This window comes from Pseudochaenichthys georgianus, chromosome 7 (genome assembly GCF_902827115.2).
Source record: "Pseudochaenichthys georgianus chromosome 7, fPseGeo1.2, whole genome shotgun sequence".
Classification (NCBI taxonomy): Eukaryota; Metazoa; Chordata; class Actinopteri; order Perciformes; family Channichthyidae; genus Pseudochaenichthys; species Pseudochaenichthys georgianus.
Window position 1 is genome coordinate 12814890 of NC_047509.1, and position 17190 is coordinate 12832079.

General features: G+C 42.5%; 1 protein-coding gene across 1 annotated transcript; it reads left to right on the plus strand.

Moving 5' to 3' along the window:
• Positions 1-5708: 5708 nt before the first annotated feature.
• On the plus strand, positions 5709-11787 carry LOC117449651 (dual specificity protein phosphatase 7-like). Its single transcript, XM_034087444.1, has 3 exons — positions 5709-6414; positions 7068-7496; positions 10153-11787. The coding sequence occupies exons 1-3, from the start codon at positions 6051-6053 to the stop codon at positions 10461-10463; spliced, it is 1104 nt and encodes a 367-aa protein (XP_033943335.1). The 5' UTR covers positions 5709-6050; the 3' UTR covers positions 10464-11787.
• The last annotated feature ends 5403 nt before the right edge of the window (positions 11788-17190 follow it).

Below are 17190 nucleotides of genomic sequence, written 5' to 3' on the forward strand. Positions count from 1 at the left end.
GGCTTGTAGAGGGGGGCCGCACATCTGTGACGATCCGCCGCTGACTTCATCCGGGTCGAGGTCCGGAGTAGCGCCTGCCGAGCACCGGCCCAGACCCGCTGACAGCGTCGAACCATAGCGTGCGCGGATGGCACCTTGACTTCTTCATTGGCAGGGAAGAGAGGGGGCTGATATCCGTTCGCACACTGGAACGGGGAGAGACCAGTGGCAGCCGATAGAAGAGTGTTGTGAGCGTACTCTACCCAGGTCAGATAATCGCTCCAAGTGGATTGTTTCCGGGACACGAGACACCTGAGGCAGGTTTCGAGGTCCTGATTCAGGCCTTCTGTCTGACCGTTGGACTGCGGGTGATAACCGGAGGAGAAGCTGACGGTGGCGCTGAGGAGCTGGCAAAACTCCTTCCAGAAGATGGAAGTGAACTGAGGACCTCTGTCTGAAACTATGTCGCTGGGAAAACCATGAATTTTGAACACATGAGTAAGCATGACCTCTGCCGTTTTCTTGGCAGAGGGAAGTTTGAGCAGAGGAATGAAATGTACCATCTTTGAGAACCGATCCACCACTGTAAGGACGGTAGTGTTACCTTTGGAAGGTGGGAATCCAGTCACAAAGTCCATGGAAATATGCGACCATGGTCATTGAGGCACTGGGAGGGGCTGGAGCAGACCCACCTGGGCCTTGGAAGAAGTCTTATTCCGGGCGCACGCTGGACAGGCCGCCACATATTCAGAGATCTCTTTTCTCATGGCCGGCCACCAGAACCGCTGCTTTATGGCAAACATAGTTCGCCGGACCCCCGGATGGCATGTGAGCTTGGACATGTGAGCCCAGTGGATTACCTGAGAGCGTAAAGACACAGGGACAAACAAACGGTTGTCTGGACACTCACTAGGTGCCGGGCTCACAACATTAGCCTGCTTCACATCTGTTTCTATCTGCCAAGTTACCGACCCAACCACACAGTTTAGTGGAAGGATTGATTCAGGTTTCTGGGCATTAGGGACAGGCTCAAAGAGACGAGACAGTGCGTCTGGCTTACGGTTTTGTATACCGGGTCTAAAGGATAACGTAGAATTAAACCTACTAAAGAACAGAGTCCACCGGGCCTGACGTGAATTGAGTCTCTTGGCTTTTCTGACATACTCTAAGTTCTTGTGGTCTGTCCACACAACAAACGGTTGCTCCGCCCCTTCGAGCCAGTGTCTCCACTCCTCCAAAGCTGCTTTGACAGCTAGTAACTCCTTGTTCCCCACATCATAGTTCTTTTCAGCTGAGGTCAACTTGCGCGATAGATAAGCGCAGGGGTGCATCCGGTTATCCTTGGAGGACCTCTGGGACAACACAGCCCCTATGCCCTTGTTGGACGCGTCAACCTCAACCATAAACTGTCTCTGGGGATCCGGAACAGTGAGTACGGGTGCCGTGGTGAATCCTTTCTTGAGGCACTGGAAAGCAGACTCGGCCTGGGGGGTCCACTGAAAGGAAACTTTAGAAGATGTGAGAGCATATAGAGGAGCGGCTACAGAACTGAAGTTGCGTATACACTTTCGGTAAAAGTTGACAAACCCCAGGAACTGTTGGACTCTCTTGCGGCTATCTGGAGTAGGCCAGTCGGTCACCGCACTGACCTTGGACGGATCCATCTGGACCTGATTGGCGGTGATAATGTAGCCCAGGAAAGAGACAGTGGTGGCATGGAAATCGCACTTCTCAGCTTTCACATACAACTGATTCTCCAGAAGCTTCTGGAGGACTTGGCGGACATGCGACTGACTATCTGGAGAGAGAATCAGAATATCGTCCAAATACACGAAAACAGACACAAAAATTCTCTCAAAATGTCATTGACCATAGTTTGAAAAACAGCCCTGTATTCGTAATGTCCGCTAGGTGTGTTGAACCCCGTTTTCCACTCGCCACCCTCTCTAATCCTGACAAGGTGGTAGGCATTTCTCAGATCGTGCTTGGTGAACACCTTAGCTGATTGAAGTAGTTCCAAATCTGAAGAAATCAGCGGGAGTGGGTGGCGGTTTTTCACCGTAATGTCATTTAATGGGCTGTAGTCAATGCATGGTCTTAGAGACCCATCCTTCTTCCCCACAAAGAAGAATCCTGCGCCCGCAGGTGAAGAAGAGGGACGGATTATCCCCGCTTTCAGTGAGGAGGAGATGTAGTCATCCATGGCCGCCCGCTCTGGTCCTGAAATAGAATATAAGCGCCCCCTAGGGATGGGTGCGCTAGGTAACAGGTCGATGACACAGTCAAACGGACAATGAGGAGGCAATGATAGTGCTTGCCATGTCATTGTAGCAAGAGGGGACCTTGGAAAGGTCAGGAAAGTCTGAGCTACTATCAGCCACTGCAACAGTACGTGGAGCTTTACATGACTGTTCACAATTCTCTCCCCATCCCTTAATTTGTCCTGAATACCAGTCTATATGTGGGTTGTGTGTTTTTAACCAGGGAAACCCCAAAATCAGCGGATGCTGTGCAGAATCGAACAGATGAAATTGCATCATTTCCACATGATTATTGTCAATAGTCACTTGCATGGGTTCTGTACAGTCAGTGACTCTACACATAAGTCTGCCGTCTAGGGCACTGGCATTGACGGGATGTTTGAGCGGAACAGTCTTAATATTGAGACGTTTCGCTAGACCCCAGTCTATGAGACTTTCATCAGCCCCAGAGTCAATTAAGGCCCCCATAGTGTGTGTCTGACTATTGGCAGTGATATCTACCGTGAGTGTGCGAGGAGGATAATCAGATTAAATGTTGCTCCCCAACGCCCTCCTCATGGTTGGTGAGCATGCCCTTTTCCCGGACATGTCGCCTGCTGGTGTCTCATTTGACCACAGTAGAAGTAGCATCCCTCCTGCAGGCGGCGCCGTCGTTCCTCTGGAGAAATCCTCGTTCTCCCGAGCTGCATAGGTTCCTCCGGTGCCTGTGGTGGCGCTGTCACTGCTGGGCCTGATGAAGAGGCGAACAAGGAATCCCATGAGGACTGCCTACCCAGAGAGTGCCCCTGGTGGCTGGGAGGTCTTGTTGCGACTCGGCGTCGTTCTCTCTCTTTCCCTGATGCGATTGTCAATTCGGAGAGACGTGGAAATGAGTGATTCGAGGTCTTGCTGTAACTCTAATGGAGCCAGGTGATCTTTAATCGTCTCTGAGAGTCCATTGCGGAAGGCATCTATTAATGCTGGAGTGTTCCAGCCACTGTCTATGGCTAAGGTACGGAACTCTATGGCATAATCTACTACGGGCCTTGAGTGCTGTTTGAGCTGCATGAGAGCCCGAGTGGCGTCACCGGTAGGTGAGGTAATGTCAAATATGCGGCTCATAGTGTCTTTGAACACTATGAAGGATCTACAGATATTGGAATTTCTAGACCACTCCGCAGTGGCCCATGCGGCAGCTCTGCCGGTTAAGTGGGAGATCATAAACGCTATTTTAGCCTCATCAGATACAAAAGCTGCTGGATTAAGTTGGTAATGTAAATCACACTGGACTAAGAAGGCTCTGCAGTTGCTCGATTCTCCTGAGTATTTCTCCGGTGCTGCCAACCGCAGTGGAACAGGAAAGGCATGATTCACAGCAGGATTGGCATCAGGTGGAGTAGCAGGAATCGGAGCTGTGGGAGCTGCCTTCAGATGAGAGAGAAGCCCGTGGAGCTGTGTTGCCAGATGGTTCACCTGTGAAGTGACGGAGGTCTGGAAACCCTCCTGGCGATCTGAAAGCTCCTTAACTCCTTGGCTAATATTCTTTAGCTGCTCCTGGTGTTGATGGATGACGTTACCCTGTACGGACAAGGCGGTCTGCAGCGTCTTGGGGTTGGCTGAGTCCATATTTTGGTCAGTTCGTTCTGTTAGGAACCGTGACTCACTGATATGAGGACTCAATTGCACAACCCGGAGACGAAAAGGTTTGAAGAAAAATAAACTTGAATGGATCAAAAACAAAGAAACACTCTTTACAGAGGGAGTGACCAAACGGTCACAAAACAAAACGCTCTCATGGAGGATATCACAAAAGGTACTTGGTCTCTCTATGGCTGCTTGGATCTGACTTCTTGGCATGACGAACAAGACGAACTGACAACAGACAAGGGGAGACAGGACAATATATACAAGAGGTAAGTGGGAACAGGTGGAAACAATCAGGGGTGGGGCAGACGCTGACGATGGCGGGAAACAAGAACCAAGGAAGTAAAGGCACATGGAATGAGACGAGTACAAAAATAAAACAGGAAGTGAAACAAACAAACAAACATGAACGTGACAAATACATAACAAACTAACATAATTGACGGGACACAACACATGATTGAGAACATTTGTGTGTGTGTGTGTGTGTGTGGTGTGTGTGTGTGTGTGTGTGTGTGTGTGTGTGTGTGTGTGTGTGTGTGTGTGTGTGTGTGTGTGTGTGTGTGTGTGTGTGTGTGTGTGTGTGTGTGCAGGTTTAGCTCTATTCCTCATTATGTGTTAATCCCACTGCTCTGCACATCTGTGTCTCCCCCACTCACGTGTGCAGGCAGATGAGCTGAATGGCTGGATTCCCAGTTCACATTTCTCCCTCCCTCCCTTATTCCTCCCCATTCACCATTCTCTTGCAGTATTATTATACCAATCAGTAGCAAACCATGGGAATGTTGTGCCTGCATTATAAGGAAGACCATAATGTACAACAACATGCTTGCAAATTCCATGTGGCATATAGCAGGGTTCCTTGAGTGCTTCGCGTTGTAAATACATGAACATGAAAAAAGAAAGCATTTACAAACGTGTTTCTAATACGGAAACAAACATTATCATGATGAAATAGGATAACATGTTCAGCTGTTCACCTGTATAGAGATGCACAACCAATTTAAAGTATTCAGCAGCGTGAGACAGTTGAATTTGTCCATCAAAGGGGAAAATAAATGGACTCAACACATTTGTTGTGTACTAAAGGGAGGGTCTGATTTCATAGTAAATACTGTATTGTTCTTGCAACCCTGTGTAATAAACTGTAGTAAACTTAAAGTTCTGTAATAATAAGTAAATCATACAAAAATAAAATAACTAGTATTATTAGGTTCATTAACACAATATAGGTACATTGATAATGGTGCAAGATAAAACAGTATAGCATTATAATATACAATATATAATGAGATATCTGTTTTTAAATGACATCATTAGAACATTTAGGTTAGGTAAATTATTCAGCAATAATGCATAATATGTGCAATTATGCAAACTCCCCGTATGAGTCTATTCTCAAAATATAAGTATCATGCAAGCTGCAACTATGCAAATATTAAGAAAGGTAGCTGTTACAATCACTCAGGCAAACCTTGAGCCCATATAGGATTATGTACAGTAAATACAACTATTAATAAGTAATAAAGTTACACAAGGTCACTACAAGGACATTTGAAAGCTATTAAATTAACAAATGTAATCCCAACAAGGAAAAATACTGGGATCATAATTACTAGTTGTTAGTGATAACAACCCCCTTTAAACGTTATTATAAACGTGCTATAATATCACAAACAATGGTTTAAAAATATGATGAAGGTGATTGACCAACTGGTAATTTGCAAAATAATTCCATTGAGACCTCCTTTAAACTTTGTGATATTTCTGCTATGACTTTAAATCATAAGAAATAAACTCCTCCCTCTTGAGTTGCTCTGCTGTCAAATAAAAAAAAGCCTCCCATGCATCGGAATGGTAAAACGAGAATGTGCATGGAGGACCCTGGTACGGTGTGGAGTAGTTGAAGAGTTGATGAAGAGATATTGGCTATAAATCATTCACGTTTAAACTTGTGTATCGTAAATTAAAGTATAAGTAGGTCTCCTTCATCCCCGGGGCAGGTCAGGGTGACTGGCTGATGGAAATAGAGAAAAGAAAAAAGGGGAAATCTCTTCGCTGAAGCGCCATGCACCGGCGGAGCAACATTTAACGCTTATTTTTTTTGGCTGAAATGTAGTTTAACGTCAACTGGTGGACCATGTAGTAAGTGTTTGTGCTTGCATGTAGTATGAAATTGAGTCCGATATGTCTAATGTGACGCCGAGTAAAAGCGTGGAATGGCTGCAACTCGAGTTAGAGTCCGGAGGCACTTCTCTGCTCCTGCTGGACTGCCGTTCACATGAGCTTTATGAATCATCCCACATAGAGACCGCCATAAACCTGGCCATACCGGGGCTGATGCTCCGGAGGTTCAAAAAGGGCAACATACCTATCCGGACTATCATCCCCAACCATGAGGATAAAGAGAAGTTCATAAGGCGGTGCAAGACGGACACGGTGGTCCTGTACGATGAGAGCACCGTGGACTGGCAGGACAGCGGAGCCTCAGTTCTAGGTCTACTTCTTCAGAAACTATGGGAAGACGGCTGCAAAGCGTTTTACCTTCAAGGTAAATAGTTACACTGTCGAAGTAACCCTAACAAAAATGACATCACACATTAATGCTACATATAGGTACATTAACGCTGGTTACAGTCAGTCTGTTTATAACATTAGAAAACGTCACTGTACTCGAACTGCTCAAATGTTGTACTGCCAGAACTGTAAAGCTAGTTTTACGAAATATAGGCGTGACCTGGCAACTTTTATAACCTGTATTAACGGCTAATAAACCGAGCAGAAGTTTCTTTACGCGAATAAAACTTTGAAATACGGACATTTGAATCGTAAGACGAGACAGTAACGTGTATCTTGATCATTGTTATGTTTTAAAGTAACGATTGCTATCGTTAATTCACCCTGTGGGTTGGCTGTGCGGTTTTTAAGCTGTTTAAAAGTTGGTGTGTCACTGAGATTCTCAATTAAAATTCCAAAATGGCTGCGCCATGTTTTGCTCTAGCAGGAACAGGCATGCATTTCATGAATGGTTCTTTTTGGGGGGAACATGAGTTACTTATTTACAGCTCTGCTTCAATACCAAACAGTCTTTTTGCCATTAAAAACAAGGTTGAAATAAACAGTTGATATAAGTTGAAGTATTTATATACACAAATATATCCTATTAGTTTGACTTTATTAACTTGAGTTTTGGCTCTTGTCCAGGTGGATTTGTAAAGTTCCACACAGAGTACCCAGAGCACTGTGAGACCCTCCTCGACAGCTCCTGTCCCAGCTCCTCTCCTCCGCTCTCTGTCCTGGGCTTTGGAAACCTCAGAATCAGCTCTGATTGTTCCGATGGGGAATCTGACCGAGAGCCGAGCAGTGCCACAGAGTCTGAGGAGAGCCCCATCCCCAGCAATCAGCCCGCCTTCCCCGTCCAGATCCTTCCCTACCTTTACCTGGGCTGCGCCAAAGACTCCACCAATCTAGACGTGCTGGGCCAGTACAACATCAAGTACATCCTGAACGTTACACCCAATCTCCCCAACATGTTTGAGCATGAAGGCCACTTCAGGTACAAACAGATCCCCATCTCGGATCACTGGAGTCAGAACCTGTCCCAGTTCTTCCCAGAGGCCATATCATTTATAGGTGAGTAGGTCAATAGCTTTGTTAAGTTTAATACTCACAGACATACTTACATTTTGAAGAAAATACATGTGTTCTTGTTTGTGTGAGTGTCATACTGTATATACTGTACTCTATATATATATATATATATATATATACACTGAACAAAAATATAAACGCAACACTTTTGTTTTTGCTCCCATTTTTTATGAGATGAACTCAAAGATCTAAAACATTTTCTATATACACAAAATAACCATTTATCTCAAATATTGTTCAAAAATCTGAAAAAATCTGTGATAGTGAGCACTTCTCCTTTGCCGAGATAATCCATCCCACCTCACAGGTGTGACATATCAAGATGCTGATTAGACAGCATGATTATTGCACAGGTGTGCCTTAGAATGGCCACAATAAAAGGCCACTCTGAAACGTGCATTTTTGCTTTATTGGGGGGGTCCGAAAACCAGGCAGTATCTGGTGTGAGGGGTAGGGTTAGGGTAATGTTGTGAATCGAGTGGCCTGTGTTCGTCGTCCATTACATACGCCTGCCCATACCATAACCCCACCACCACCATGGGCCACTCGATTCACAACATTACCCTACCCCTACCCCTCACACCAGATACTGCCTGGTTTTCGGACCCCCAAAGACCCCCCCAATAAAGCAAAAATGCACGTTTCAGAGTGGCCTTTTATTGTGGCCAGCCTAAGGCACACCTGTGCAATAATCATGCTGTCTAATCAGCATCTTGATATGCCACACCTGTGAGGTGGGATGGATTATCTCGGAAAAGGAGAAGTGCTCACTATCACAGATTTGTGAACAATATTTGAGAGAAATGGTTATTTTGTGGATATATAAAATGTTTTAGATCTTTGAGTTCATCTCATGAAAAATGGGAGCAAAAACAAAAGTGTTGCGTTTATATTTTTGTTCAGTGTGTATGTATATATATATATATATATATATATATATACTACTATTAAGTTAATTCTTTTTTGATAATTTTTTTTAATAACAATATGATAATCAATACTTCTGAATCATTATTGACACAATTGCTGTGGAATGTGTTTTTTTTGGAACAAGTGGGAGTTTTTATATTATTTTTTCTAATAAGCATATTGTGGTTAACGCTGAAATACATGATAAATGTTCCCTAACTTACCACTTGTGTAATGTGTTACCAGCTGATGTACAACAATATCATTGAATATATTTGATACATAGCTACAACACATTAACTTGAAAGTAAACGTATCATCTTGTTTTGGGTGTCACCACAAATTATGTTTCAGTTTCATTTTTAATGTGTTGTCTTTTGCCACCACTGCCCCTGAAACCACAGCTTGTTCACTTGTTTGTTTGGTGGTTGCAACACTATGTATCATGTACAACTTTCAAAAGCTTTTAGAGGTACAAGGAGGAAGGAAATGTTGTTTCCACTCCCTGGAGCTTTGTTTTTTTGCAGGGTCACAAGTCAAGTCTGGTTTCGTTTAGTTGACAGTTATTTGCTAATGTTAGTATTTAGGGATGCAACAATCAGAAACAGATTTATCGGATATATGGCAGATTATGACAAATAGATGAAGTCAATTTTAATAGAATTGAATTTGAAGTCTCATTACATGTGCGCTTACTACATCATCATCACTCTGAGGGAGCTTACATGTCAGCTGGTGAACGCATTTCCACTTACTGCCCCTTGCTGGTGCATGATGTACATTGGTGCCATTATTGTAACATCAACTTGATTTCCTATATCACCTAAGGGTGCTTTTACACCTGCCTTGTAGGGTGCGTTCACACCTGCCTTGTATAGTCCGGTTGAATCGAACCCTGGTGCGTTTAGCCGCTTGGTGCGGTTCATTAGGGTCGGTGTGAACACAATCCGAGACCTCTTAAGTGAACTAAACAACCGGACTCTGGTCCGCGCTTGCTTGCGAACTCTGGAGCGGTTCATTGCTGGTGTGAACGCAGTCCGCACCAAAACATAGGAAGCATAGTATTTACGTGTCACAAGAACGGGGATATCTTCAAAATCTTTAGCGAAAGACTCTTTTCCGCGGTTGTTTAGTTAAAGAGTGAAGCAGAATTAAGTGTTGAACAGTGTCGTGTAAAGTAAAAATTCTCAGAGAGCTACATAAAAATAAGAAGACCTGTCGTCGGTGAAACGCCCCTCCTCTGCAGAACGTCTCTCATTATATGTGTTATAATGTTTTTTAACGGACGTTGTCTGATTATATAATCATATGCGTGGGCCGCTCGTGTCTGTTGATCTCCAGATTAACAGCCGCATGAGAATAACCTGCCGAAAGTGCCGATGCTCCATGGCGGAGGCTCCGGTAGAAATTGCCGGGATTTGCGTTTTTACCCCCTTAACGTCTGACCAATGGTTGAACAGCATTTCCATGCACATGAGTTGTGTTTAAAGTTTATAGTCCGTTTGAGTTTTGCCCGTGTGAACGCAAACCGAACCCTCTGAAAAATGAAACAATGTAACAAACTGTCGTCTGGTGCGCACCAGAGAAGCGGACTATTAGGTGTGAATGCACGAGTCAGAATCACCGTGATACCTTAACTACAGAAACTCTTAAACATTATAATACACGGAAATATTATTTAGGACAACAACCTACCGCTGCTGACCGTAGATTTCTCCTTCTCTCACAGACGAGGCTCGCTCTCAGCAGTGTGGCATCCTGGTCCACTGTCTGGCCGGCATCAGTCGCTCAGTCACAGTGACCGTGGCCTACCTGATGCAGAGGCTCAACCTCTCTCTCAACGACGCTTATGACTTTGTCAAGAGGAAGAAGTCCAACATTTCGCCAAACTTCAACTTCATGGGTCAGCTCCTGGACTTTGAGAGGACGCTGGGGCTGCACAGTCCGTGTGATAACCGCTCCACCAGCGAGGAGCAGCTCTTCTTCACCACGCCAACCAATCACAACGTCTTCCAGCTCGACACACTGGAGTCAACATGAGGATGGATTGGACAGCCTTTGGACAGTCATTTCCTGTCGTGTCTCTAAGGTTCTCCTGAGCCTCTCGGATACAAAGCTGACACAAGCAGTAGGTCAGTTACCCTATTTCTGCACCAAAAGTACAACATTGATCTCTTAAAGTAACAGAGAACGTGATCCATTAGATCCAGCCTGCCTTAATTTCGAACAAAAGGAAGACTTTTGCTACCCACCATACATGGCATTAATCAATGGTCATGTAAGGCTATAATAACAGGACATTTCATTACTTTTCTAATAAATCTAGGATTGTTGTTTGTTATTCACCAGCTGTAAAGCGGATGTTAATGTATTCCTTTCAGTTTATAGTTTGGATTATTGCCTTGATGGTCTAGCAGGAGTATTCGGCCAATCAGGATGTTTTCTGGGGACCAATCCGAGATGTTTTGATGGTACACTAGCTGAGGGAAATAAGCTATTACAGTGATCCGGCCTTGAATAATTGTCCAGTTTTTCTTCACAGCTCACTTTCAGCAGAATGGAGTTACCACAGAAAGAATTTGATTATTTTGCTTTGAATCAGAATACTAACTTCTGTTGAACACCTTGATGTTAAAGAGTTATTCTTTAAGATCAAGTGGCCCCTTTCTGTTCATACATATTGTTTACCAAAAACGCCCCTGTACATTCTATTGCTTATAGCTGTATTATTTGCATGTGATTATGTTCTACTTTGTTCTGTAACTTTAGGTCATATTTCCTGTTGTTGTTGAGGCCTAACCATAACTTAACATGAAATTGAATTATATGTCGGTTACCAGGTCGAGGTTTAGTGTCTGCCCCGATTTGAAAGGAACACATGTGTAAGTAATCAGTGTATAAAGAAATGGATGTTCACCTTATTTCCTCCTCCGACAGTCTTCCGTCTGCAGCTACTCCTCCTGTGGCACAATAATGTTAAGGGAAACATAATGTGTAATTAGCTGTTCTCTATTGCCAGTCTCGTCGCAGAACAAATGAGTGAGTTTGATGTATGAGAGGGAATGAAAGGAAAAGAGTTTGACAAATGTGTTCTTACCTCACAAAGAGACATTTTTCAGGGATTTTTATACAAGTCATCTGTATCTCGTCATGGCCTCTTAAAGTGCATCCAAGGGCTGTTTCGTTTGGTATGTTTGTAAAGATGTACATAAAATGTGGTTGCTATGGGGGACATTTTCTTAAAATCATGAAGGATGCGAAAGTGACCCTATTTTGACCCTTATGTATAGTATATGTAAAGCGAGATGTCCAAGACATTCTGTACAAGTTTATACAACAAATATATTGTATATTTTTACTTGAATGCTTTCTGTTTGTCTTTTTTCTCACTAAGAGTGGCTACTAGCAAACAAAAGAAAAAGGGTTTGTGTGCATGAGTAAGGAGTGCACTAAGAAGTCAGAGAGTTATGTCCAGCCCCCAAGGCTCTAGGTGTGGTCAGGTGTCCATTTTCTGTCCACTCTGAAGCATGGCTTCCTGTCTCCTGCAGGCTTTCTGACACAAAGGCAAGTGACAGGGCCAGATCTGTCAATGCAGACACACCCACTGCCAGTCAGTCAAACAGCAATTATAGGAAGAGGAAGATGACACAGCGTGTGCTCGACCACAGATACTTCCGACAGCTCTCCTCTGCAACTCGAGGAGTGATCCAATTTAATCACAGGGTTGTGCGATAGCCATTTGAAGCATGTATGCTTTAGTTAAACATATGTTTCAGTCTTAAATATGATTAAAATATATGCCCTTATATATTAAACAGTGGTGGAAGAAGTACTAAGTAGCTGTACTACAGTGTAAAAATACTCGGTTATAAGTAAAAGCCCTGCATTCAACATCTTGCTCATGGGAGAGTACAACATTAAAAGCACCAAAATGTACTTAAAGGACAAAAGTGAAAGTAATTGTTATGCAGTATGACACATGTTATAATCCTATGAAATTGTTATTTTATTTACAATAAATTAGGTCTTCAATTCAATATTGCACTTGGTTCATTCAGATTAATGTATTGACTGATGGTAAGCTAAACCTATAACAATATACCTATTATGTATGTATTAGTTGATTTATATTTTGTATTAATATTCTTAATATACAAAGTAGCTAGGAATTCAAAATAAAAAATAAATGTAGTGAAGGAAACAAATACAACATTTGCCTACATGTATTGGAATAAAAGTACAAAGTAGCAAAAACATAAGTGACATACAAGTACCTGAATGTTGTACTCAAGCTCAGTACTTGATTACATGTACTAAGTTACATTTCATCAATGATCTTTACACCGGAGCTGCAATTTATAAAGGGAATAAGGTTAGTGGTTAAGGCCAAGGTTAAGGTGGGTTTTTTCAGTATGTTGTATTACTTTGCCTTATGATGATGATTACACTATGTTTCCAAAGTTGCTGGAAGAAATACAGTTTATGTTCCCCTTCTGAGTGTTACGTCAGATGTATGCTTTGTTCCAGCTCCGTGAAATCCCGATTGGTTTGGTATTGTGTCTACCTTGTCGGGGAGATGTATTCATATGTTCTTCTCCAGATGACAGGAAAATTATGCAGTGAATTCCCTTCCCTGAAGAAATGATTTCATGAGCTGCAGCTAAGCGAGGGAAATGTTCTGTAGTTGATATGTGCATCAACTCACGATCCAATAACTGTTACTCTGTGGGATTTAATGACTTAAATACTTCACTCAAACACTTTTAGTTTCAGCTTTGGGGGCTGAGATGACTGAGAATGTTGGAGCAGGCTCAAACGGAAATCTCAGACTTTCACTGCAGCAATACAGCACATGAAGAGACTTGCCTACCAACAACTCACAGAAGTGGTAATAACAGATGTTGAGTGATGGGTTTTCCAGCATGACTGAACCCTGCTAGCCACATACCTGCTGGGCAAACCTATGATTAGGTCTGAACAGACACCCACGATAAGGCAGAGCCAATGGGAGTGATCGGAGCTCACTGCCCGGGGAAGATGGGAGTGAGAACCATTGATCACCGAGCACTCGTCTGTAACTGCATCTAACTAACATCGTCCGTAATTGGAAAGGATTTATACACACCTTTTTGTACTAGTTTTTATGGCTGTTGCGTGGAGTCTTCCAACACATGTATTCATATATAATGAGCAGCAGAGGTGTAAAGTAACTAAGTACATTTATTCAAGTACTGTGCTTGAGTACAATTTTGAGGGACTTTTTATTTTGTTGCTACTTTATACTTCTACTCCACTCCAATTCAGATATAAATCATGTACTTTTACTCCACATACATTTATTTAATACATTTAGTTACTTTGCAGATTGGGATTGATGATATGAAATATCATCAATCCTTAAATAAGTCTTTATTTAAACCTGGAGTAACATTCACAAGTTTACAGCAGCATACAAAGTAATTAAAACATAATCCAACTTTACCAGCTTTGAAAATACTTTAATGCATTATTATTATTATTCTAATCAAAACAATCTTTTACTTGAGTAAAATGTTGGTTGCAGGACTTTTACTTAACGTAACAGTGTATTCCTACACTCTGGTACTTCTACTTTTAGTACAAGATCTGAGTAATTCTTCCACCTCTGATGAGCAGTAGTTGTTAATGTGTGGGATTCCCTTGCAGCTGCCTTTTTGGCACCAACTGAGTGTCACCTGAGAGTTAAGCATAGCTTTTTAGTCGTATTCTGTAATTATAAATCATTTTGTGTCCTGCTGCTAACTTCAAAAGCAACTTGTGCAGTCTTAACAGCTTTTGTTTCCCCCGTTACTAAGTTACCGAAAGGCAATCAGAAGGGAAATCATGCCTGCTCATGTAAGTAGAAATCAGGGAAATTATTGTGAAGATAACTTTAAAGTTAGAAAAGTCCCTGATGAGAAAAAAAATCCTAGTGTCCAAATATAGAAAAAAAGGATGCCTACATGTTCCTGTGATTCACAAGCCTTTTTTTTTTACTGTCACAGTATGTTTTGTGTGTCATATGTGAAGTATTGTTGTCCTGTTATGATCACCCATGAAGGGAAGCGGAGGCTAACGCAGTGCTTACTCAGCAGTAGTTCTGGGGAAGCAGATGTGCTTGAGACTGACAGGATTTTAGCTCTGTGTGTGTGTGTGTGTGTGTGTGTGTGTGTGTGTGTGTGTGTGTGTGTGTGTGTGTGTGTGTGTGTGTGTGTGTGTGTGTGTGTGTGTGTGTGTGTGTGTGTGTGTGTGTGTGTGTGTGTGTGTGTGTGTGTGTGTGTGTGTGTGTGTGTGTGTGTGTGTGTGTGTGTGTGTGTGTGTGTGTGTGTGGCCTAGCATTACTATACTTGTGGGGACCTAAATCTGTTTACACAGTCACGTGTGGGGACTCGCCTCCCTTATGGGGACAAATTGGAGGTCCCCATGAGGGGAATCATTAATTTTGGGGTGAAGACTTGGTTAGGTTTAGGATTAGGGTTAGGGTAAGGTTAAGGTTAAGGGTAAGGGTTAGGGTTAGGCATGTGTTGGTTATGGTTAAGGTTAGGATAAGTCTCCAGGAAATGCATGTAAGTCAATGTAATGTCCCCTGAAGTGATGTATACATGGTATGTGTGTGTGTGTGTGTGTGTGTGTGTGTGTGTGTGTGTGTGTGTGTGTGTGTGTGTGTGTGTGTGTGTGTGTGTGTGTGTGTGTGTGTGTGTGTGTGTGTGTGTGTGAGCAGAAGCTGGTTCACACCTGTTATGAACATACTTAGCATACTGCATAACTGACAATCATTTCCCAGCTGCTCCTGCCTCTGATGCACAATAACTAGAATAGTTAATTTATTCAGCTCACCCTCGTTTAATAAAAGGACTCAGTCATTTTTAGAGGAGGACCGATTCATCTTGTAGTCTTAGTAGAAATAATGAGTGTTTTGTAGGTCCATAATTACAGTTCTAATAGTTCCTGTATTTGTGAAAGGGTCACCATTACCCAGTTACAGATGAATGCCCGGCCATCATGTGGTTAAGCTACTCATTTCTGAATAACGGCCCACTATTTAGCAGGGATTTAAACTCCCGATGGTTTGCACTGCTTGTTCACAGCAGATGTTCAGAGCCAAGGAGAATAATCCTAATCTCAGTATTCTTCTGAATGCTGTCGCTGACATCATGTCACTGGAGAGCAGATGACATCATGTGTGCTGTGCTGTCCTCTGAGCCATGCTGTCTTTATTTCTAAGAGAAGAGCCTTTACATGTTCTGCTATTAGACAGAGCTTTATGAATCGAAAACAATCAATGACGCTGAACAGGGACATTTTGAATTCTTCTAAATCAGTATCAGTTAACGGTTGCATTGAAACACAGAAATTCCCTTTAGACATGGTCCAATGGAGCTATGTATAACTGTATTGGAATGGCATGTATTACCAAGCCAGTGATTTCCTCTCCTGTTGTTGCGGATTGACATTTGATTCTCAGAACCCTTGAATCACATCGAAACCATTTGCAATGCTTCTTCCTTTCCCACATTCATAACAGAATAAACATGGATCCAAAGTGAGACAGGCTCTCACACACTCACATACGGGAAGGGCACATTTAGAATTTGATCAGGGGTCAACTGTTTGGTGTGTGTCCATACAGTAAACTTTAACAACATGACCACAGCTAATTATAGCAAAATACATCAAAATGCATGCGTTACTGAAAGTATTTGCAATGCTGTCACCGGTGATGATTCAGATGTTGGCTGTTACGACATCTATCAAGTCATGCTAGGCTTTCCGGACATCTAACAGGAAGTATCTTATCTCTCCAGGAACCACTACAGATATACTATCTCTCGAAAACAGCCCCCACAAACCTCCTAACTTACTCATGTGAGACATACATCTTTTCTGACAGACATGTCCTCTCATGAGGAAGAAAAGTGTTGGTTTTGGCAAGAAAAATACTGGGTCATGTGTAAAGCACAGCAACATGGAGTACTAGTGGCAGAGTGAGGCAGCCATCTGTTAATACCAGAAGTCTCAGTTTCGTGGCCAATTTCACCATCCGGTGATGTACAGTAGCCCGCGCTCACCAAGCACAGGAACAAGGTGATATTTGTTTTCAATTTATTCTGTGGCACAGTGGATGAAAGGGAACCGCCCTTGTGTCTTGCTAGACCCAACACTAAGTAAAGGTCATCTGTCTATCATGTGTTGTTGCTTGGGAACTTCAGAGGAGGTCATGCTGGGAACTGTCTTGCTGTCTGGTATGCCATCATTCACACAAGGTCATATGCTGTTCACACTACAGAAATGCTGACTGAGGCAAAGAGCATGTCTGTTCTTCTACAACATAAGTGACCGACATCATGATGTCATGACGCAGGGGACAGGGATTTCCAAGAGTCTCTAAAACAAATAAATAAACACTAAATAAGCCTGCTGGAGAAATTTTTTAAGATATGGTCTATTTCTCCCGTTAAACCTACAGATTTGTAACTTTAATTGAATTTAAGAAAGTACATTTACTGAACTACTGTATATTTTAACCATAATACTGGTTGACATTTTTTTACTTAATATAGTTACACCAGTTACAACTTGAAAATACTGTTGAATTAAAACTAATAATCCACACAGTCTTGCTTAAAAGTACTTTTAAAACCTAAAATGACCTTTAATGTGTAACTTTTACTTGGATTATTCTTCCATTGTAGTTTTGCTACTTTTAAGTTCAGCATCCAAATACTTCTTCCACCATTTTACACACATA